The 24012-nt window shown below is 39.2% G+C and overlaps 1 protein-coding gene across 5 annotated transcripts; it reads left to right on the top strand.

The window, feature by feature from the left end:
- Positions 1-360: 360 nt before the first annotated feature.
- On the top strand, positions 361-22094 carry LOC124145904 (chromosomal protein D1-like). 5 transcript variants are annotated; one of them, XM_046515863.2, is made up of 15 exons: positions 361-475; positions 2645-2703; positions 4973-5011; positions 5659-5727; positions 7298-7336; positions 8163-8222; positions 8555-8611; positions 10111-10170; positions 10406-10516; positions 12211-12270; positions 12866-12976; positions 13369-13428; positions 14490-14597; positions 17628-17685; positions 18670-22094. In XM_046515863.2, the coding sequence occupies exons 2-15, from the start codon at positions 2671-2673 to the stop codon at positions 18678-18680; spliced, it is 876 nt and encodes a 291-aa protein (XP_046371819.1). In that variant the 5' UTR covers positions 361-475; positions 2645-2670; the 3' UTR covers positions 18681-22094. The 5 variants fall into 5 exon arrangements, 4 of the variants coding, with proteins under 4 accessions (XP_046371819.1, XP_046371822.1, XP_046371821.1 ...); XR_006862618.2 differs by having other exon boundaries at positions 380-475; positions 17628-17754; XM_046515866.2 differs by lacking the exon at positions 8163-8222 and having other exon boundaries at positions 380-475.
- Positions 22095-24012: the final 1918 nt, after the last annotated feature.

Raw genomic sequence — 24012 nt, 5'->3', positions numbered from 1 at the left:
AAGAAGTAATCACATGTCTGCATGTGTAAAAAACCATTATGGACCATGCATTTGTACTGTGGGTCGTATGGCTTTGAGTACAGTAAGAAATCCTTGAACCCTTAAATATCAATAATCCTTAAATAACAATAATATTTAACATGATTTTCTTTAATTTAGGAATATCTTTCACTATCAGTTAAAACTGTCACTATACGTGTGCAAAGTTTCAGATAAAGTAATTTAAGTGTTGTTTTATGTAATATTTTATTTGTTTAACAACAGAACATGTGAATCACGCTTTAATACTCGAAATGGACTTTTTGTTTTGGGGATTTGTCAGCTTGATCGTGATTCCGATGTCCGCACTATTGTTTAGTAAATTCCAGTTCGTCTTTTCACTCCCGAGAATCTTCTTCCGCTTTGTTTATGGTTGAATCCCGGCGAAAACAGCCTGAGAAAAACGCGTGACGATTTCCCTTTGTTTCATTGAAAGGTATGTAATGATGCGACAAGACAGTTGCACTCTTAATACCTTATGGACCATATTGTTTAATCTTGAACATGTATGCAGGTAACCACGTGTCGCATTTGGCAATAACATGCAAACAAGCAACATTAGGTAACCTATTTTCCCGCAAATAAATCACAGCTCGATACCGGGAAGGCGAATCTATCGCCGGTGCGTGGTGTAATATCGACCTTATTTCTTTCCTTTGTTTTGTTTAAGATGAGATTTTAATATTTTTTCGCCTTGATGCTTATAGAACCACCATTTGCCAATGCTAGTTACTTAAAATGAAGACCCGCGCGAAAATCTCGTTCTAGCCTAAGTATTATTTCATATTTTTTTAAGAATTCGAAAAATCAGCATGTTAATCCCGACCTTACTTTTTGTCTTTTCATATGTTTTAACTTACTAAGTAATCATTAAGCATGATGATGTTTTGGTTTTGCACAATGAGGTAGAATCTATTTCAAGTGATTCTTTTGTCCATCTCGTCAGGCTTGTTTTCGTGTGGTTTTCATCACGTTTGCAATTCTCATCATACGTAGGGCTTCATTTATTCAAATTCATACTGATAGCATACACTCGATCTAACTATCTAAACTAGTGAATATGCACCTAGGTAACAAACAAATGCAAACTAGCCACATATGTTCTGCGTGTAGGATACATAATGGATTGTGGGTGGATTACTGCATACATAAATACATGTGTCTTCGATGTGAAACATACCAGCCCATGGATTTTGCTGCTTTAACCAATGACTGTTGTTTCATATATTTAGTATCAAGAGACACAAGTAAACTTATATTTATTATCTAATTTCATTCTGCATCATTTTCATGATTATTTAGACTAATCATGCTAACACTGTTTTCATTTCAAAAATCGATTTAGTATTTGAGATCATCTCATTCAATAGGCACATCAACTGCAAAAAAATATGACATACATGTTTTAATTTGACCTAATATAATAATTATTACAACATGAGCTATGATAAACAGATGTAATCAAGATTTTGCCTCCTTCCATTTCATTGATGTCATTCATAACATCCTATTAAAGGCAAGTTTATTTGATGAATCATACTGTGCGTAAGCATGTTTGTACGAAAGCCCATTAGGACCATATTAGTATTTTGTTTTTTCTCTTTTAAAAGTCGTTATTACGAGAATAAAATTCGTAATTACGACTTTAATCTCGTAAGTACGACTTTATTCTCGTAATAACGACTTTTAAAAGAGAAAAAAACAAAATACCAATATGGTCCTAATGGGCTTTCGTATGTTTGTATATATTCATTTTAAATGTTTGAAAGTATTACCAAGATAACATAAATCACTAACTAAGCATAATTATTTATATTATCACAATGAATTTGAAAAAAAGTGATATGATTTCTAAGTGTTCCTTCAGGGACCAAGAACTTCATCTTCCTGAGGCAAGGGAGTTAACTGACTAGAAGAGACCAGTTTCCACCCTTGGCGAACTAGGCTGGAATTATGGAGTTATATTTTGGCTGGACTAACAACATAGCGACTGCCGTGCAAAGCATGCATACTGTCAAATGGGCGTCAATAGATATTTCCCAAATCTTTTCATATATTTAATCATGGTGCTCAAGTGGTTTGATGCACTTTGTGAGATAAGACCTATTTTATTAAATAAAGATCTTGGTTATGGATCAGATTGTGGATGGATGCTGCCTTTTTGTTTGAAGCATTGCAAGTAATATGAAAGGTGGAATCAGATCGATAAATGGAGAGGCATATAGAAGGGACATAACTCGTAATAGCCACTGGTGGCACTGTGATCAAGCCATGAAATTCCAGCCTAGTTCAGCAAGGGTGAAAACTGGACTTTTACAGTCAGTTAACTCCCTTGCCTCAGCAATATGCAGGAACTTATTTTAACCCTGCTTTACATACAAGGAATTTTGAACCCCACGTCGTCTCAAAGTCAGTATGTTGTCAGTGGCCCCAGTGAGTGAGGTTTTATTACATTAGCCATTAACTTCTCAATAGTTTGGAAAATCGAAAGTGATGTGAAATGAGCATACAAACGAGGCAAGGCAGTGATATTTTTATTTGTTTTCCCTTTATTTACTTGATTAACTGCTTCCCCGAATATTCTAAGTAAAAGATTTCTTTTCAGATCTAGAACCAGGTGTGTAACTGATCATGGGTCCCAAGAGAGAAGCACCTGCAGATGATGTGAGTAACATTGATGCATTTCTGTCAGTTGAGTGAGTTGGGTTCAATGCTGCTCTGAACAGTATTTCAGTTATGTCACAGCATGTCATCTTGAAGTGATCAGGTTGCAGTTGTTTACCACTTTGGTCAACCCACAAAATGCTAACAGATTAAGCATTATGATCAGGGAAAGTATTGGTAAACCTAAGGGAACGCAACTCCGCTGAACCCTAACCCGATTTGCGACGCCAAGGATGACTGAACCACTTGTGCCACAGTAGCTTCTAGCTGACCCGTTTCACATTAACATGATCATGATTATGCTGCTGAAAATCAAGATTCACCACATACAGTCAAGTCTCGTTAATCAGTGTTAATCCGACACTCCAACACAAATGATGGGAACCGATTGAATCAGTGCTATTTAGTCCTGTTAATCCGACATTCTCGCACTCCGACTCCGACACACCTAATTTGCAACGAATTGCTGAAATCACTCATTAATCAGTCTCGTTAATCCGACACAGTGATCAGCGTACTCCGTGGTCATCTGCCCGCGAGTACACAACCCCGTGTTTTGACACGCACTGGCTGCAGAGATTAACTTAACAATTAACAAGAAAAGCTATTCAAACCTGTATGTACAAAGCTGTACAAATGTAGTTTAAAAATTGAAGCCAGATAAATGTGCATGAAGACAGTTTAAAATACGAACATGTATATAAAACATGGTCGACTTGTATGTAAACAAGAAAGCATGGATGACTTCATTAATATTCAAAGCCTGGCTACTGATCTTGGATCGGCAAATGCGATTGGAGCAACGCCACGTGGTATTGCTGTTGGACAACGCCCCATCCCATGCTACTGTCGACATAACTAATGTGAAATGTCACTTTTTGCCACCAAACACCACATCGAACCTTCAGCCACTAGATGCGGGGATCATAAAGAATTTCAAGCTTTATTATAAGAAACAGCAAATTAAATTACACCTCGACAATGTTGATGCTGAAGAACCACAAGCCCTAGACGTCAAGCGAGCAGGGGACTTTGAGAAATGTGCCTTCAAAATGTTAGAAACAGAAAACACTGACAGACTATTTTAAGTAGATGAAGCAAGTTGTTAAGACAGTAGCACTTGCATTTACACGAGGAAACGTGTGTCGTTGATCATGTGATAAATTCAGTGAGTAATGTCACCATTGTTATGTATAAATGGGAAAATTAATATTATTTTTGCACAGTCATTAATTATAAATTAAGGAATGAATGAATAAACAACATAACAATATTAATATTTCGTTTTTAATGATTTTATTACAAGGTACACACGGTTATTATCTATCGTGAAGACGTCCGATTTTCGATCACAAATCACTTAATTTCGTTAATCCGACATACTCGTTAATCCGACACAATCATGTGCAACCAACGATGTCGGATTAACGAGACTTGACTGTATTTTGTTTCACTTACCGTATTCGATGTAATAAGCGCCCCACTCTAATAAGCACCCACAGTGATATTTGCTAATATATTGGCTAGTGAACAATCCCAATTAGCACCCCTTCCGATTGATTAGGGGCGGTCGGGTAGCCTAGTGGTTAAAGCGTTCGCTCGTCACGCCGAAGACCCGGGTTCGATTCCCGACATGGGTACAATGTGTGAAGCCCATTTCTGGTGTCCCCCGCCGTGATATTGCTGGAATATTGCTAAAAGCGGCGTAAAACCATACTCACTCACTCCGATTGATTAATGTACACAAGACTTATTTATTTGTGTATAATGCACACTCGTGTGTTACATGCATCCTTAATTATGGGCAATTAAATTCTGGAAAGATATATCTGTTGTGTATAATACACCCAGACATTTCTTGTGTATCATTTCAGATACATAAACGTAGAAATTTACGATTGTTCTGTTTTTTTTTAACCAAAATTATATTCTAATAAGAGCCGCCTATTTTTAATTTTGAGAACGCCCTGGGCGCTTAATACGTCGAATACAGTAAATTTGTTTAATATGTGTTGGTTGGTCCTCTGTCCATTCCTGTTAGTCAGGAAGATGTTGATCTGTACACACTGCTGGACCTGGTTGTCAAACCAATCTGGCCAACAGTAGAAATTTGCCATTTTTAAGGGTTTTGCTATGTGTTATCATAGTGATGACTAGTGGACTATATATGTTAGTTTCTACCCCTGAGAAGTCGTGCATTTGGCAATAATGATTTACAAACTTTTGAGTCAAGAAACAGACATAAAGGTGTTCATGTCTGTCTTCACAGGTTGCTGGAGATGTGAATGTCAAGAAAGCAAAGACAGAGGTTTGTTACATGTCACTTTTTTATGATTTGTTTGTTTGATGTTTAACATCACACTCAGCAATATTCCAGCTATATGACATAGGTGTGTAAATAATCAAGTTGGGACCAGGCGATCCAGTGGTTGACATCATGAGCATCGATCTACGCAAATGAGATACGATGCCGTGCATCAACCAAGTCAGCGAGCCTTATGACCCGATCCCATTAGTCTCCTCTTACGACAAGCATAGTTGCCTTTTACGGCAAGCATGGGTTGTTGAAGACCTATTCTATCCCAGATCTTCACGGGTCACTCGTCTATGAGGATTAAACATTATAAACATTAAATCTAGCACTCTTTCACAAAGATGTGCCCTAAACCAGCATAATCAATTTTGTTGTGTAACTCTGGTCCAGGAGCACTGTATAGGAAATAGTGGTAGCCCAGTGCTCGTACAGTTCTTCAGTTTGACTGTACAGAGTTGTGTCCCTTAGTCATTACAGGGTCTGTTGAGCATGGGGTTACTGTACACATTTCTGCCTGTACAGAACATTTGATTTTAACAGTAATTTGTAATGGGCTTCAGGGACTTCAGCGATCATGCTATAGTATATATGAAGCATGTGTACATATGATCATTGAATTTGCATGTGAATTTCTTCCTCAGGGAGGTGAGCCCGCAAGTGTGAAGAAAGGCAGAGGCAGACCTCGTCTTGCAGAGAACGCAAAGAAAACGGTAGGATGCCTTTAAAGTTTGTTAACTCGCAAAGTAACAAAATAATTTATATTTTCACTTTCCCGCAACAAGTGACTTGCTACAGAGTTGCAATCTACCCAATGGCAAAAAAGTGTTAGTCCACAATGAAATGTCATTGGTCCTTCTCAGGCTTGCGGACCACCGTTAATTCAGACTCTTGTAATGTCCGGTTTCCATGGTACATGTCATACTGTTCACACTCTTAATGGAACTCTCATCTTTTTGGAGTGCCAATTATGTCCACACACTCTAGCATATCTAGAACTGTGAATCATATGAACATATATATGAATACGAGGGCTGGTCAAAAAGTTCTAGGCCTGACTAACTTTCAACTTTGGCCATGACAAAGTGAACTAGTTAATGTAGTAGGTACATTGTTTGAGTACTTCATTGCAAGTGTATTTGGTCTGCTGAGGCCTGTATAATATTAGAGACAGCCAGTTGAATTTGTTAGAGGTCATCAATGGACACAGAAATGGAAAAGAACGGGTATCGAGCAATCATCGGGCTTTTGACTATAGAGAAAAGTGTTCCCCAAGAAATTCATGACCGCATGTCACAAGTGTATGGGGATAAGTGTCCTAGCTATTCCACTATTAGATGTTGGGCAGCTATGTTTAAGGCTGGGAGAACCAACCTTGATGATGTCCCTAGGTCTGGACGTCAATCAACTTCCATCAATGAAGATTCAATCAAGGAGATAGAAAAACTAATAGTGTCAGATAGACATATTACCATTGCTCAACTTGAGGAAGACACATGATGGATCCATTGAACCTATTATTCATGAACATTTACAGATGAATAAGATATCTGCTGTTGGGTGCCAAAGTTTCTAAAGTCTGATCACAAGAAAAAAAAGAACTGGCATTGCCAGAGACAAGTTAAAGCTATTTAAGGAGGATCTCATCAAATTTAAAAAGATACTAGCAACGGGTGATGAAACATCAATGATGTCAAAACATCAATCCATGTAATGGCACAATTCCACTTTTCCGGCATCAGAGAAATTCAAGTCTTCAGGATCAGTGAAGAAAGTTATGGCCCCTGTATTCTACCTCATGACAATGCCTCTTCTCACACCTCTCCACTTTGCAAAGGCTGCTGTGTAACAATGTGGGTTCGAAGCGCTTCCTCACCCTCTATACTCACCAAGTGATTTCCACCTGTTTCCTGAACTGAAAGAACACCTTCGTGGAAAGCGCTATGATGACGCCGATGACCTCAAAAGCTGTTGTGCATGGTTTTCTCAGGGTGGCTTCAGAAATCCTCTTCCTGATTGGAATTGAAAAGCTTCACGATCAATATGGGAAGTGTATTGAAAAGCAGGGCAATAATCCTGAAAATAAAATGAAAAACATTTTCACAATTGTTGGTTTTGTTTGTTAGGCTTAGATCTTTTTGGTCAGCCCTCGTAGTAGGGGAATCAAACTGAAGAAATAACAAAGAAATATTAGTTTATGTTAATTTCGAACCTTGGCATGGTTTAATTTAATTTAATGTTTAATTGACCCAAGTTTAACATGTTTTTGTTGTGTTTTTACAGGGGGCTGGAGACACAGATGCCAAGAAAGCCAAAACAGAGGTTTGTTACCGTCGTCACTTTCTTTAACGAAAGTCGTCATCATTTTTTGTCTGTCATCCACCTGTCCTTCCGTCAGTAGCACTTTTATCAAAACACGTTCCTCAGTATATATGTTACCGTCAGTGTAAAATGACTGAAATTTAACTTCAGCAATTTACAAAATGTCAAAATATTTCAGTCATTTTACAATTATTTTTCCATTTAATATATTATGATAATGAATTCCAAACATTTTTATGCTTTATTTCATCACCCAGTGATTGAAAATTATTTCCTTAAACAAAACCAAAAGTCAATGTATGTTTTAGAATATTTTTGGGCTTCAAATCCTTGCATAATTAGCCTGTTGTGATTTATTTTAAGCCCTAGCCTTTGTAACTGAGGAGTTCTTATTAGAGACAGGATAATGTTTCATTCATTGCATCAAAACATGCAGTTTTCTGTGGAAGAAAGAGTCTGACATTGTAATAAAAAAGTCATCACATATTTCTCTCTAGGACTATCAAGTGGACATTTTATCTCTTTAGGCGATGTCTGAGACAAATGATTTTATTTTTCAATTGATTTGGTAAAAATAGAATTTCCACTGCATCACGTTGGGCTGTCTTCTCACTTCAAGTAGACAATACTGAATACTTTTCAAAGCATTGTTAAACCAAACTCACTCATGTTAGAAAACCCCCTAAACAAACACAAAGATAAGCAGATACATTTTCAGTAAACATACCAAACTACTTGAGACATGTTATCAGATGTAAATTCTGGTATGTACACCATCCCTACATCCCGGTACAAGTGAGTATTGATTCCAGTGTTGGTTTTACAGGGTAAAGAACCAGTTAAGAGAGGCCGAGGCCGACCTCCTATACCTGATGAATTTAAAGTGGTAGGTGTCAATATTCCGATAACGTTGTACCCGATAGTCAACACCCATTGTCCATGATGTTGCCCAGATTTAGACTTATTACTTTATGTACGGTGATTACCTTATGTACAGTGATTACCTTAGGTACAGTGATTACCTTATGTACAGTGATTACCTTATGTACGGTGATTACTTTCTGTACAGTGATTACCTTAGGTACAGTGATTACCTTATATACAGTGATTACCTTATGTATGGTGATTACCTAGTGTACGGTGATGACATTATGTACGGTGATAACCTGAGGCTGATGTACAGAAATCAACTGTTTGTATTTGTTTCCCTCATTTCAGCAGCCTAAGCCCCCAAGTGGAAAGCCGAGAGGTCGCCCACGCAAGTTCAAGTCTAAGGTATGTGAATGGCCAGGTGTCAATGATGCATCCAGTGTTCATAATATAGTTTTTGTTTTATTTGTGTCAAGCTATACGACGGCGATTTGAAAATAACCTAGTCTGGACCAGACAGTCCAGTGACAGACTTGAGCATTCTACACAATAGGGATACAATGACATGCATCAACCAAGTCAGCAAGCCTGACCACCCGATCCCGTTAGTCACCTCTTATAACAAGCATAGTTGCCTTTTACATACGTATGTGAACCCGGGGAAGATCCTGGTTAGAATTGGTCTTCCGCCACCAGTGCTTGTCTAGGAGGGTCTGGCTCGCTGAATTGGGTGAGGCATGGAATTGGTTAAGACCTTTCGTTCTGGTTTGCTTGATTATGGTTGAGTTCTGTAATAAACAACTAACAAACAAAACTGTGTGCGTGCAAACTCAAGAGGATTGTTATTGTGCTAAATTCATATGCAACTGTTGCTGCATTGATATTGAGAGCTAAAAGACATGAGCAGAGTTATTACAAGATGGCATACAGTACAAACTGCGATTTGAGTAACATGGGTTTGAACTTGCAATGTCTTGGGGGAGTAGGGAACAGTGGAATGGACTGGGAGGAAGTTGTATGAAACCTTGACATTAGGGCTTGGATGAGTCCAAATTTACTACCCAGTTACCCACACCCCTATTACCCGACCCTACCTGGGGTACCCACACCCCTATTACCCGACACTACCCGGGGTACCCACAACCCTATTACCTGACCCTACTAGGGGTACCCACACCCCTATTACCCGACCCTACCCGGGGTACCCACAGCCCTATTACCCGATCCTACCCAGGGTACCCACACCCCTATTACCTGACCCTACCCGGGGTACCCACACCTCTATTACCTGACCCTACCCGGGGTACCCACACCTCTATTACCTGACCCTACCCGGGGTACCCACACCTCTATTACCTGACCCTACACAGGGTACCCACATCCCTATTACCCGACCCTACCCTTGTACCCACACCCCTATTACCCGACCCTACCCGGGGTACCCACACCCTTATTACCCGACCCTACCCGGGTACCTGCTGTCGGTTTCAAAAGATAGGTACAAAATTCCAATTGGGAATAGTGTGACCGTAGCCCTGGAAAAAATGTTTTAAGAAACACATATAAAACGATCTGGTCATGCATATACACTGAAGTTGACTGAAGTTTTATTTTTATTCAAATATATGTAAGTCTGAAGGAATGGGTTCAGAGTCATAAGGAAATGCGAACATTAGTGACTTGTGTAACAATGTAGTTCTAATATTTTTTGTCCTGAAACAATATATCACGTGACTAACCTCGGGTCCGGGTAGTTCGGTACCCACCTGCCCTAAGTACCTGAGTTACCTGTCCCAGCCCTTCTTGACATGTATTGAAGAAATTGATTTGTTGAATCTTTGCCATGTATTCTCTGGAGTTATTCGAATATAAGAAGTAACTGATTGGTTGAAATTCTTTTTCAGAATAATACTGTGAAGAAAAATGGAAGTTCGGAGGGAAGAGGCCGAGGTCGACCAAAGAAAGTAGGTTCATTACTTTGACTTTGATGTTTAACAACAGATGCAAGATAACATTTAAACAAGTTCCCTCATATTTTATAAATGGGTCCCACTTTCTAATGGTCATGCAGCTAGTCACGGTGGGAAGAGACCGTGGTTGATAAAAGAAATATATCGTAAAATATATACACTTTAAACCGCCAGTACCCATCCCTAGTAAGCACAGGTTGGTTGTAGCTGACTCGCATGTATGTTGCAGGTCCCTGTTGAGCCTGCGTCTGAAGAAGATGAAGAGGAGGATTCTGTTGAAGAGAACAGTGCAGGAGAAGAAGCATGTGAGGTCAAACCTGCAAAGAGCTCCCCCAAGAAGGTGTGTTAATAGGCTCCATCAGTTCATTAGCAGCCAATGAAACTGGACTGGAACGGTTTTATTATAACGGAATGTGACTGGTGATTCCTCTCCTGTCTACTTCTCTAAGATTATTGACATTACATATCATTCTACAATGGACCTCTTAGGTTGAAAGAGGGGCAAAATGATGACCCAGTGGGTGTAAGGCACTATGTCTTGCTTTGCAGATTTGCATCCCTTATCTATGCCAGGATCTGCTGGCAGCAAATTCAATTCCCAGGTTGGCACAATTGTTGTGGTGAGACTGCCAGAACATACCTGTGGCTGTGGATATCACCATGGTGGTCAGCCAGTACGACAAGCATCATTTTAGGCTTCCCCCCACATTAAGCTGACGTGCTGTGATATAACTGATACACGACTCAGTGGTAATTTGAGCATGGACCATTGTTTGAGAACATATTATGCTGATAGCATGTTTTTTATATGTAATCATATGTTTAGTGGAATTAATTTTTTCTGTGAAATGCAAAACTCAGCCATGGAAGTGGGGTCTCTGATCGATGCTATACAGATGCCTCCATGACTGTTAGATAAGATGTGTGCAACAGGTCATGTGAGGTGGATCATAATGCGAATCTCTACCTCATCGTGGTGTAACATTAAGACAGTACAGTATGGTATCCTGATACAAGACCCATTATACAAGACATCGATTTACAACCCCTGTATCGTGATACAATACCAGTTATATTGGTGTAAAAACACATAAATAACAACAGAAACTGTTGAACAACCAGTTTATGCAGGTTCTCTAGTATTTCCCTGTTGGCTATAAATAGCATAACATTTGCAGTGCCCTTTCGTCTATATATGTCTGCCAAACAATGTCAGATTTTTTATCTCTGAAATCTAAAAAGAAATGCTTTGGTTGTGATTCAACTTCAGAAAGAAAGAATGTCAACTTCTGAAATATAAGTAGTGTATAAGAATACACATTGTACCAAGACTCCACTGTATCGTAACACCTCTACTGCCTCAAGTGGTCTCATAAACTCAAAGAGAGTTGATACTGTGCTGAATTTATATTTATAAAATCAAAAGAAGTTGATTTGTTAATTCTTGACTTGTGTTCTCATCCAGGTCTAATTCAATCTCATTAAAATCAGATCTTAGTTCTCGCTACCGCTAAACAAAGATCTGAGGACATCCCATTATGGGTCACGTCAGAATGACCTTTCATTCAACCAATCAGAGCCTCGCTTACCAGGTCATGAAAGTGACAATCGGAATGTGTTTTCTAATTATGCAATCTCGAAATATTTAACAGAGGGTATTCCGAACGACAGTTACAGGTTTTATGATTATATCCATACAATCTAGACCAACTATAAGCCATTCCAGAATGATCTTTTGATCAGTTTAAAAAGAATTAATCGAGAATACGTCAAAATATGTTCCGAAGCGGTGTTGCCAGTTTGAAACTAGTGTCATAAAGCTTGAGAAAGCTGCCTTCTGATTGGCTAATGTCGATTTCTTGTCAGTCATTTCATTGGTGGGTCAAAGGTCACGAAAAGTTGTTCTGACGTGACCCGTAAAGGGATGTCCTCAGATCTTTGTAGCGGTAGTGAAGACTAAGATCTGATTTTAATGAGATTGGGTGAAATTGTGCGAATAAAAGAAATTATTGATTTGTTAATATTCTTTTTCAGAATAATGCAGAGAAGAAAAGTGCAGCTCCATCGGGAAAGGGTCGAGGTCGACCAAGGAAAGTAGGTCCATTAATTTTGTCTTTGATGTTTAACAACAGATGCAAGAAAACATTTAAACAAGTTCCCTCGTATTTTATAAATGGGTCCCACATTCTATGTTTCCCAAGTCAATGGTCATGCAGCTAGTTACACTGTTTTCAACACTATATTAGGTATGTTTGTTTGTTGTGTTGTGCATCATTTTGTAATGTAAGCACTAGGGGTGCGTGGTATTATTGGTATATCAGTAACTTGAGGTTCACTCTTTCCACAATACGTATCACAAAACCCTTTTAAAAGCTCGGTATATCAGTTGATTTGAATTGGCTATTTTTATCATGTGTTTAATGTGACACACTTGCCAGATACCCAGGGTGTGCATCTGAAGCATTTTTATTGAACGAGTAAACATTACGTTGTACCAGCATCTTGTTTTGTTCCATTTATGAACTTCAATTCATACACTGGTGTTTCAAGTTGCTTTAAGATAAGAGTTATCATGATATATATCAAAATGTAGCCTTGTGCATCGTAAAATATTGATACACTTTAAACCGCCAGTACCCATCCCTAGTAAGCACAGGTTGGTTGTAACTGACTCGCATGTATGTTGCAGGTCCCTGTTGAGCCTGCGTCTGAAGAAGATGAAGAGGAGGATTCTGTTGAAGAGAACAGTGCAGGAGAAGAAGCATGTGAGGTCAAACCTGCAAAGAGCTCCCCCAAGAAGGTGTGTTAATAGGCTCCATCAGGTCATTAGCAGCCAATGAAACTGGACTGGAACGGCTTTATTATAACGGAATGTGACTGGTGATTCCTCTCTTGTCTCCTTCTCTAAGATTATTGACATTAGATATCATTCTACAATGGACCTCTTCCAAATGGCATTGGAAAATCCTTTTGGCATGTCATGGGAATGTTGGAGGCAGGGGTTTTACAGTTGTCTAAGGTGCCGCAGTTTGCTGTGAAGAGTTTTAAGCATGCCAGAAATGTATGATTTTGGGTTCGAATCCTGGTTTTCAGATCAAAAGAAGTTGATTTGTTAATTCTTGACTCGTGTTCTCACCCAGGTGGAATTGTATGAATAAAAGAAATTATTGATTTGTTAAAATTCTTTTTCAGAATAATGCAGTGAAGAAAAGTGCACCTCCATCAGGAAAGGGTCGAGGTCGACCAAAGAAAGTAGGTCCATTACTATATCTTTGATGTTTTACAAAGTTGGCATGATATCTTTTAAACAAGTACACTCATATTTTTATGATTGGGCCCCAAATTAGGGCAAGCAGTATTCAATCTATATTTCAAGTACTGAAAAGGCCATAGGCCTATAGTACATATACACATACAGTAGCAATTGGTGCAAAAGGAATTACATATATCGTAGCTAAATATCACATCTATAATGCAGAGGATCTGATGTTCATTGCATGGTATATATGCATTGAAAGATATTTTGTGATTGTTTCATTTTGAGATGACATTAGGATATAAACTTTGTCTATTCGAGGATTCAGATAAAAATATTTATGTATGTATTCTTTTCTGATATTTGCATACAATGGACAGACTAGCAAAAAATGGTATTCATCTTCTATCTCTTGGCAAGTACAATATTTACACAATCTGTTTTCCCTTGATATCGCTAAATGTCTACCTTTTTCTATTAGAAGGTCATGGGAACTACATCTGAAACGGGATAGTGCTGTTCGGAATTTCTTAACATTTATATCCATAAAAAGATATTTTTCAGTCAGAATGAATGGGCAAGCAGTATGAAACCCTAAGTTATAAAAGTCCATGTCTATTTTCCCCATGTTTGTATACCGTATTCGACGTAATAAGCGCCCACAGCGATATTTGCTGATATATTGGCTAGTGAACAATCCCAATTAGCACCCCTTCTGATTGATCAATGTACACAAGACTTTTTCATTCGTGTGTTATATGCACCCTTAATTATGGGCAATTAAATTCTGGAAAATATATCTGTCGTGTATAATACGCACAGACTTTTCTTTTGTATCATTTCAGGCTGTCGGCATAAACCACGAAATTTACGATCTTTCAACTCTCTTTTTCTCACCAAAATTATATTCTAATTAGCGCCCCCTCTTTCTAATTTTGAGAGCACCTGGTCGCTTATTACTTCAAATATGGTATTATTTTTGGTAAAATGTTGGCATGGTGCATTATGTTGTAATGTACCACAGTTTGGTTATTGTTGACACCTGTGTATATTTCAGGTCTCTGTTGCGCCGGAACCTGAGAAAGATGAAGAAGATGATTTTGAAGTTGTGGAAGAGCTCTCAGCTGAAGAGGAAGTGTCGAGTGAGAAGAGCTCCCCCAAGAAGGTGTGTTGAATAGGCTTCATCAGGTTATTCATGTGAACCTCCCCATTGGGAGTCAAGAGTCAACCAGCGTCCACTGCTTGTTGTCTGAGACACTCTTGTCTATCAGGGCCTTGTTTCACCAAGCAAGGGTAGTTATACTACTGTCCTAAGTCTACGCTAATGAAATGAGAGCTATGATGTCTTAGTGCTGAGATCACTGTGGAATGAAACTCAGTTTGGCCATAGTGCTACAACAGTCTTACGTCTAATATAAGGGTAACGCTATTTTTCAGGGCATTATCATTTGCAGAAGCCCGAGGGGTTCCATTAACTGCCCGACGAAGGGGGGCAGTTGAAAAGACTGAGGGCTTCTGCAAATGATAATGCCCTGAAAAATAGCGTTACCGTTATTATAGCTAAAATGGATGGAATTTGTTATCAAATAAAAAGAAACAACAACATCGGTTTGAAACATTTACTGCAATCAACACGAATGTCACTGACCCACTTTTACAAATATGGAAACGTCATAGAACAAACCAGATGACGTCACTATTGACCTTGACGTCACCTATCCCTATCCTATGACGTCACCTAACAACGGGCGTGATAATGGCCGGTCATCAAGTAATATGAGGGCATTATCAAGTTACAGTGGCCCGCTCTTTTCTGATAACATGTGGGCGTTTTAATGATACTTCTATCAATTTAAGCTATAAGTTGAAGTAAGATCACCTCCGTGGTTTAGTGGTAGAGACTCCCTGCAGAGGGGAAGGTCAGGGATTCGATCCTTAGCAGTGTCATACCTAAAGATGTTTAAAGTTTGTACTTGTTGTTACCCTGCCTTAAAGGGCTAAAACAAGGACTGATTGGCTTGGAGTCAGTATACTGTGTCTGAGTGGGGTATTTATGTTAATCTGTGTCATGAAATCTCAGTGGGCTAGCACTAAAAAATCGGCATCGGACGAGTACTAGCAGACACACATACATGTAAAGGAGATCATCATAGTGAAACAGGGGCGGTCGGGTAGCCTAGTGGTTAAAGCGTTCGCTCGTCACTCCGAAGACCCAGGTTTGATTCCCGACATGGGTACAATGTGTGAAGCCCATTTCTGGTGTCCCCCGCCTTGATATTGCTGGAATATCGCTTAAAGCGGCGTAAAACCATACTCACTCACTCACTCATAGTGAAACATGATCCTGCCGATCAGACTGGGGGACTTTGTTGATTGCCTGTCATTGTACACTGACAGTGCAACATTTGCTGTGTTGGTAATGAATGCTGACGATACAGGAAAGTAAAGTTATTTCAAGACAAGGAAATTGTAGGCTGAGTTACTCCCTCTCTTTCAATAATTACAGCAGGGTCTGCATTTCAGAGTGGGAAGATATTTGGGATTTACTGGATGTGACGTCCCGCATCCTATAGGCTTAAGAATTGAGAACATGCCACAAAAATACAGAGAGCATCCATTTGTGTGTTGATGCAGAAATGTGTGTGCATGTTTACATGAATGCTGCTATTTCATAATTTGGTACCACTTATATTCATTCATTTATATGTAATGTAATCATTTCTAAAAAATACAATACACAAGCTAAAGAGCTAACACTTGGGCATTCCATATCTATTTTTAGGTAAGTCCCTTTGAGCTTGTGCAATCTTGCATCAATTGTGATACAATCTCATTTTAATCAGATCTATCTTCTCGCTGCCGCCAAACAAAGATCTGAGGACATCCCATGATGGGTCACGTCAGAACGACATTTCGCAAACTTTGACCGACCACTGAAATGACTAGCAAGAAGTTGACATCAGTCAATTAGAAAGCAGCTTTCTTGAGCTTTACGGCACTCGTTTCAACCTGGCGACTACGCATGAAATATATTTGTTGGCACAGTTCTGGAATAATATTTTGAAATCTGAACACACAAACATTCCGGAATGTCTACTATATGGTTGCGATTGTATGGCACTGCTTCCAACATACTGTGAACAGCCTCCTCCGATCAAATGTCCCGCGGAAGGGAGGGATGGACGATAATTTTGACGGAATCAGTCGTACAGGCCGTAAATGTCGTTCGGAATACCCCGTGTTTACGTTTTCGAGGTTGCATGATTAGAAAACACATCCCGATTGACACTTTCATGACCTGGTAAGCGACGCTTTGATTGGTCGGATGAAAGGTGGCTCTGACGTGACCCGTAATGGGATGTCCTTAGATCTTTGTTTAGCGATAGCGAGAACTATCTGATTTTAATGAGATTGATTGTGATAGAGTACTGTACTCAATTTTTTATATTTCTCTGGGACACTCATTTGTTAACCTGAGAACCCTACAATTATAGGCTTTGCATCCCCTTGACCCCCCAAATATTAATCCCAGGTTAATCCCTAAGTATATCATATATACCGGTATACTATATACATGCAGCCTGATGCAGGTGAATGAGTTGTTATAGAAACTCATTTTGAGTGGCATGGTACCAGCAGGAGATGATAACCACACATAATAATCCTGCATGGTAATATATGTCACTGGATTGTCTAGTCTAGACTCTAGATTATCAGGCTACTGTATAAATAACACCTGACAAGGTGTGAAGTTAGAACCCTGGTCACCCCTCTGTTTATTTGTTACAGAAGAGAGGTCGACCTTAGTGTCTATCACCTTACAAGATGTAAAGTTAGAACCTTACACAGCACCTCTGTTTATTTGTTACAGAAGAGAGGTGGACCTTAGTGTCTATCACCTTATGTGATGTAAAGTTAGAACCTTACACAGCACCTGTTTATTCTTACAGAAGAGAGGTCAACCTTATTGTCTATCACCTTACAAGGTGTGAAGTTAGAACCCTGGTCACCCCTCTGTTTATTTCTTACAGAAGAGAGGTGGACCTTAGTGACTATCACCTTACAAGATGTAAAGTTAGAACCCTACAAAGCACCTCTGTTTATTTGTTACAGAAGAGAGGTCGACTTTAGTGTCTATCACCTTACATGATGTAAAGTTAGAACCTTACACAGCACTTCTGTTTATTTCTTACAGAAGAGAGGTCGACCTAAGAAGGTGTCAGGGAAGAAGCAGTCAGCTGGGTCGGAGGAAGGTGTGTAGCCATCAGGTGCTTGCCAGGGCACACATATCTTTGTACATTCTGCTGAGAATGTGTCCCCAGGTACCATTGCTTGCCTTAAGGGGAGACTTGTTGGATGGGGTCATTGGATGGCCTTGGTGACCTGGTTGTCATCACAACTGATGACGTGGATCGTTGCTCAGGACATCAGTCACAGAGTTGTCTGGTCCAGACTTGATTAGCTCCAGGTTGTGGTCATATGGCTGAAATATTGCTGAGTGTGGCAATAGACAATCTCGTGCCGTAGGGCACTGGATAGGTCTTGGATGATACACAGCTGTCACTGTACGTACCATGATACAGAAATTAAGCCACGTGAAGTTGGCCCATCAGTCGTGCTGCAAACTGTCATATATTGGGGGGGGGTGCAGTGCCATGATACATTGAAATGAAAAAACAAATGTGCACTGGTGTGTACTTTTGATTGGGATCTGGAATACCCTTTGTGCTCCGGTTGTTTCTATGAAAAATATGTTTGTCAGTACCATGCAGTATCATACACAAGTTTGTTGGTTTCACCAGGTTGGTAAAGGTCTGAGACTTTCATCACTTCAGGCTTTCCTCCCACTTTAACCTGACACGCTGTGATATACTGGAATACTGTTCAAAGCAGCATTATTTCAAACTTGTTTCTGCATAGGTGTATTTTGTATACAAACAAGGGGGTGTTACCATATATTTTTTCATTTTCTTGTTGATAAATTTTACATTTGGATTTGTCATCAATGTTTAGTCAATCTTTTGCCTTTGGGATGTTGACAAATGCAGTTCATTGATAGTTTTATCCATTGTGACACCTGATTACATCAAATGGATTTGAAAAAGGCGCAGGTCAAAAGACATGTTTATTGACATCATTACGTCACTGTTAGGAGTACGACTGGCCCAGTTGTTGGAGGTGCCCCAATTAATCCCAACTCACTCACTCACTCACTCACATCACTGTTGTTGTTTCAGCTGACTCGTGACCTCACACACATCATCTCTCGGATCATCACTGGACTCCCCCCTACCATTCACTGCCACAGGTCACAGTGACCTAGGTCACCTTGACCTACTGATCATGTGTACAGACTCCACACATCACGTTTCCTCTCTGTACAAAGATGCAACATGCACACACAACCAACTTACCGTAATCAACATATTAACTGTGCCCTGGGCAAATCACTAATTTTTTTAACATGATTTTAAAAAATCATTAATGGAAAGTGTAGTAAACAGGGTTATCTGATTTTGGAAAATTATTTTGTATGTTTCTTGCTTCACTCTAAATATGTTGATTACGGTACTTACATTCATAGGGCATTCATATATTTTTAAATTTTTAAATAGTATCAGAAGCAGTGTGTCTAATGCCACAGCAAATTTGTCATTGTTCTTTTTGTGATGCAAAGATGACAACATTACTCTCTCTAGACAGAAATATTTTACTTCTTTTCTAGAATATAGACTAAAAAATCTTTTGTTATGTCAGATAGTGTTTTGCATTTTGCATGGAACTTTTGTTATATCAGCATATTTCTGATGAAATTTAATGTTGAAATTATTTTGATTGCATATAGGACTCCACAGAGAAAGAGTTCTCTGGTGTTATGTATAGGCCTACTATAACCTTAATATACACCTGGAAAATAATTAAGCACCACTTACGATATATTTCAATAAGAATCGTAACCTGTATTGATTTTTGCTGTTGACAAAGTTACTTATCTAGAAATACATACCAAAGTGGTTTCTGTAATAACTACTGTTGAATGCCCATAGCTATTTGGCTACCTTTTCAATGGCTTCCTCTGCTCTATTGTATCAAATATGACCTGGTCCTTGCAACAATCTGGAGGAACTTGTTTTGTTACCTGAACCACCTTTCCATCAGTGATGTTTGTGTCCGACATACATGAAAATTGGGGGCAGGGGTAGACCAGTCGTATAAGGCGCCGCAATTCGCTGTGCAGAGTTGCGTCCCTTGGGCACACCAGAAACCTAAGATTGTGGGTTCGAATCCCGGTTCGCCCGATTATGTATCTAGGTTTGTCAGCACCACACCTGTGCTCTGGGTTTCACCGAAGTGGTAAACGCCTGGGCCTGTATCAATTCAGGCTTTCCTCCCACATTAAGCTGACACGCCGTGATATAACTGTAATACTGTTAAAAGCAGCGTTAAACTCAACTCACTCACTCCATGAAAATGAGGCCCATATCAGGGGTAGATATTTCAAAAAGATACATCTCCAGGATATACGTGACATAGGAAAATAAAGGCGTGATGCATAACTTTTTCCCAGCTGTATATTGTGTTTGTGTTGCATCTTTAACATGCTTAATACTATTCCAAACTGTTTTAGTCATGAACGTTTGTGTGTTGTGATTTTTACATAAAAAAATCTTAATTGTGCAGCTAGGAACGTAACGTCTCTTCACAATGTTGTGTCTTGTCTTTTTCTGCCAGTGTAAGATTCGTGAAGGACTCATTTAGAATCAGGACTAGTGCATTGATTGTGTTTGACGTAAACCTAGGTGGCCGAAGGTGGTTGATAAAAATGCAAGCAACGACAAACATGTTTCATGAACAATTATTCAACTGTGTGGCACTTCTATGATACCTATTTACTGCACATTTTGTACCAAGTTTATTTGACTTGAAATATGAATGAACAAGGTTAACGTTGAAATGTTTCTTAACAGTCAAATTTTGTTTTAGACCGCAGGAATAAGCACAATAACGATATACCAACCTGAGTCTGATTGTGTGATGTGTAGAGTAGAGTAAATGTATGATAATTAAAGATGCCATTGTTTGTGTAAGGCTTGCATTGTGTGGTCAGCTTATAGACAGATATTTCATAGTATTAAGTCCCACTTTTAGAAAGAGCAACTAAAAGGATACTTTTGAGGGGGAAATAGTGTTATTTTGAGATAGAACTATGGTTGACTGTAATTTATTTTTTTACAGCTGATTAATCAAACTGTCTGAGATATCTTAATAAGTTCATCTTCTTTTACCAAAGAATTGCCAAAATGATTTCCTTGGTCAGAAGTTTATCAGTATTTTTCAAATGTGTCACCAGCAGCATGGGATGCCATCCATGTAAAACAAAATCTGGCAATTTTTAGTAGTTTCTCATTTGTGGCAGTCTAATCTGATAATGACGTTTACCAAAAAGAATTTCAAGTGTATACCCATTAAACTTTAGGAATCATGAATATTTTGGGGGTTATTTTTTGGTAGTGGAGACTGAGCACACAATTTCATAAAGGTGTCCCCAAAATATTGTACTTAACCACTGCCTATCATGCTGTAATCATGGTCGACCGAATGAAAATATTCATCATATGATGTCCTTGCCATACCAAAGGTTTTTGTAACAATATATATGTTTTGTAACGGAAAGCCAGCCAAATCACTGGCCTCACAAGAAATATGTTTGTTTTGTCGCAATTAACCAAATTAATAGAGAGTTAGAATCTCAACCCGTGCAGATTATGTCTTCAACTGCTTCTTTGCTTTGTATTTCCTGGTTCTATTACAGTCTGATCACAATTTGGTCATCATTGAGGCTGTTACTGTGTCTCTAATCTTTGAAGATATAGATGTAACAAGCAATTAAAAGAAATTGAACCTCATGAATAACTATAGAGTTGACCAGCTCTGTTTGAATATTGCAGCCTCTTTTGATTATGGGGCGGTCGGGTAGCCTAGTGGTTAAAGCGTTCGCTCGTCACTCCGAAGACCCGGGTTTGATTCCCGACATAGGTACAATGTGTGAAGCCCATTTCTGGTGTCCCCCGCCTTGATATTGCTGGAATAGTGCTAAAAGCAGCGTAAAACCATACTCACTCACTCACTCTTTTGATTATAACACTCTAAATTTGCTTGGAGCCATCTCTATTTGATAAATAAAATTGTCATGATGTTGTACTACCTAAAACATCCAAAACACTTCTCAAAGGTTTGGGATTTTGGTATATTTTGAACAAGAACTGATGTTTGTTTTGGTTTTGTATGATTATACTGCTTCCAATCTAGAGGTCTGCAGATTTAGTGTAGTTAGTCGAGGGAAGGCTTTTTTTGTTTTATTCAATCTTTGCTTTAATGAAATATGTCATGTACAATCAGAGACAGAATTGCCAGAAGATCAGAAATTGATATGAGCTTCCAGTGTGTAAACCATCACTAAACCTCGCTATTTTATGCAGGGGAGTATTTGCACTTATGCTTAAGAGTTTGATGATTAAAGGTATTTTGTTTCTTGAATTGCTGGAGTTTTAGATTGCTTGATTGTGGTTTGTCTTGCATTTTAAGCTTAAAATTTGAGCAATATATGTACTGTAATTCCTACTGTCATTATTTCAGTCAGTAATAAATTTTTAATACGAAAGTAGCATCATTGTTTCATTTCGTCATGAGTTGATGTTTAAGGTTTTATTTTTAAATTTTATTGTGTTTGCGGATGGTCCATGGTCTAGTAGATAGCGTGCCTGCCGGAGAGTTGAAGGTGAGGGTTTCTGTACAATCAGCTTTAGTCAAGCCCAGTAGACACGCAGGCAAGCACTTGAACTCAACTTATACCCAATTTCTTCTCACCTCATCTCATTTTGTTTGCGACCCATGAAAATCAAGTAGATACGCCTTCAGCAACCCATGCTTGCTGTGAAAAGCCAACTATGCTTGTTGTAAGAGGCGACAAAAGGGATCGGGTGGCCATGCTCGCTGACTTGGTTGATGCATGTCATCATGTCCCAATTGCGTGGAACGATGTCAATCACTGGATTGTCTGGTCCAGACACAATCATTTACAGACTGCCATCATAAAGCTGGAATATTGCTGAGTGTGGCCTTAAACAACAAACAAATAAATCATTGTGGTTGCAGCTGAGCAGGTTTGGGTGCTTGTGTCTAGTGGTAAAGACTTATCTCGTCCAGCCAGGTCATGATCGAAATCCACCAGGTACAGCATGTGAAGCCATCTACAGTGGCAACAGCCCCACCAAACTGAATAACCTCAATGAATGAGTACACTCTGATCTCCCTACTGGAGTCTCTCTGCTCAGTGCTGCAACACTGCCCTGGGCAGTTCACTCCCAATTGTCAGACAGGTCAGTAAAGTGTGACAGTATCACTGTCCAGTCTCACCTACTCAATTACTGAGCATCTCCCAAGCGTGAGCAGATTAAGATACTCCAGCTCGTGAGGTGATACAGATGAACCAGGTTATGAGTTCATAAGTTGTGTTTGAGTGAGGGAGTATGGTTTTACGCTGCTTTTAGCATTATTCCAGCAATATCACGGCGGGGGACATCGGTAATGGGTTTCACACATTGTACCCATGTCGGGAATTGAACCCGGGTCTTCGGCGTGACGAGCGAACGCTTTAACCACTAGGCTACCCCACCGCCCCTGTTTGATCTGTTCCCGGTTGCTTGTGTTCTATAAACAAATATTAGGAGTAGTTTCTTTATAAAGAACATGAGATTCAGTGTTTGTTAATAAAATCGTTTGATCTTTAATCTGTATTTTTTGCATTCTTATCAAGTGAATTAAATGCTAGAAAGAATAAGAACGCATTTAAAAGATTAACTTCTCCATAACATGAACAGAACAGAAGAAAACTTGGGCTGCAAGCCCCTCGTCTTACAATTTACATATACATGCCAAATGAAGTCGTATCTTCACTTGGGTTTTGCCAGTAATATTCAGTAATATATTCAACTCATAATTGTCATACCGTATTTTCTTGAGTATAGTGCGCACCCATGTATAATGCGCACCCCCTCTAGCGGATTCAGTATTTTGGAGAAAAAAAATCGAATGTCAAGCGCAGAAAAAAATTACACCGTAGATCTACCCCTTCAGCGAATTCCGGTAAACGAACGGGTGATGAGAAACTTGGTCAGTAATAATTCGAAATTTGAGATAAGTAATCACCAGACATGTTTATTTACCGCGCTATACTCAAGAAAATACGGTATACCTTTGGACATCTTAAGAAATGATACTCATGCTCGATGACATCAAACTGAGATTGTTTACGAAATTCACAACATCTACAATCTCAAAATCAGGTAGCTTAGTGGTTAAAGCGTTCGCTCGTCACGCCGAAGACCCGGGTTCGATTCCCGACATTGGTACAATGTGTGAAGCCCATTTCTGGTGTCCCCCGCCGTGATATTGCTGGAATATTGCTAAAAGCGGCGTAAAACCATATTCACTCACTCACTCGTTGACGTCATCCGGATGTCAACAAAGGTAAATAATCACTAATCCGCGATCAAATGCTTTGAGAGCAGACCAAGTAT

This window comes from Haliotis rufescens, unplaced genomic scaffold (assembly GCF_023055435.1).
Source record: "Haliotis rufescens isolate VD_foot unplaced genomic scaffold, xgHalRufe1.0.p SCAF_45, whole genome shotgun sequence".
NCBI classification, from domain to species: domain Eukaryota; kingdom Metazoa; phylum Mollusca; class Gastropoda; order Lepetellida; family Haliotidae; genus Haliotis; species Haliotis rufescens.
The sequence above is the reverse complement of the archived record's forward strand: the minus strand, read 5'-3'. Positions and strand labels throughout refer to the sequence as shown.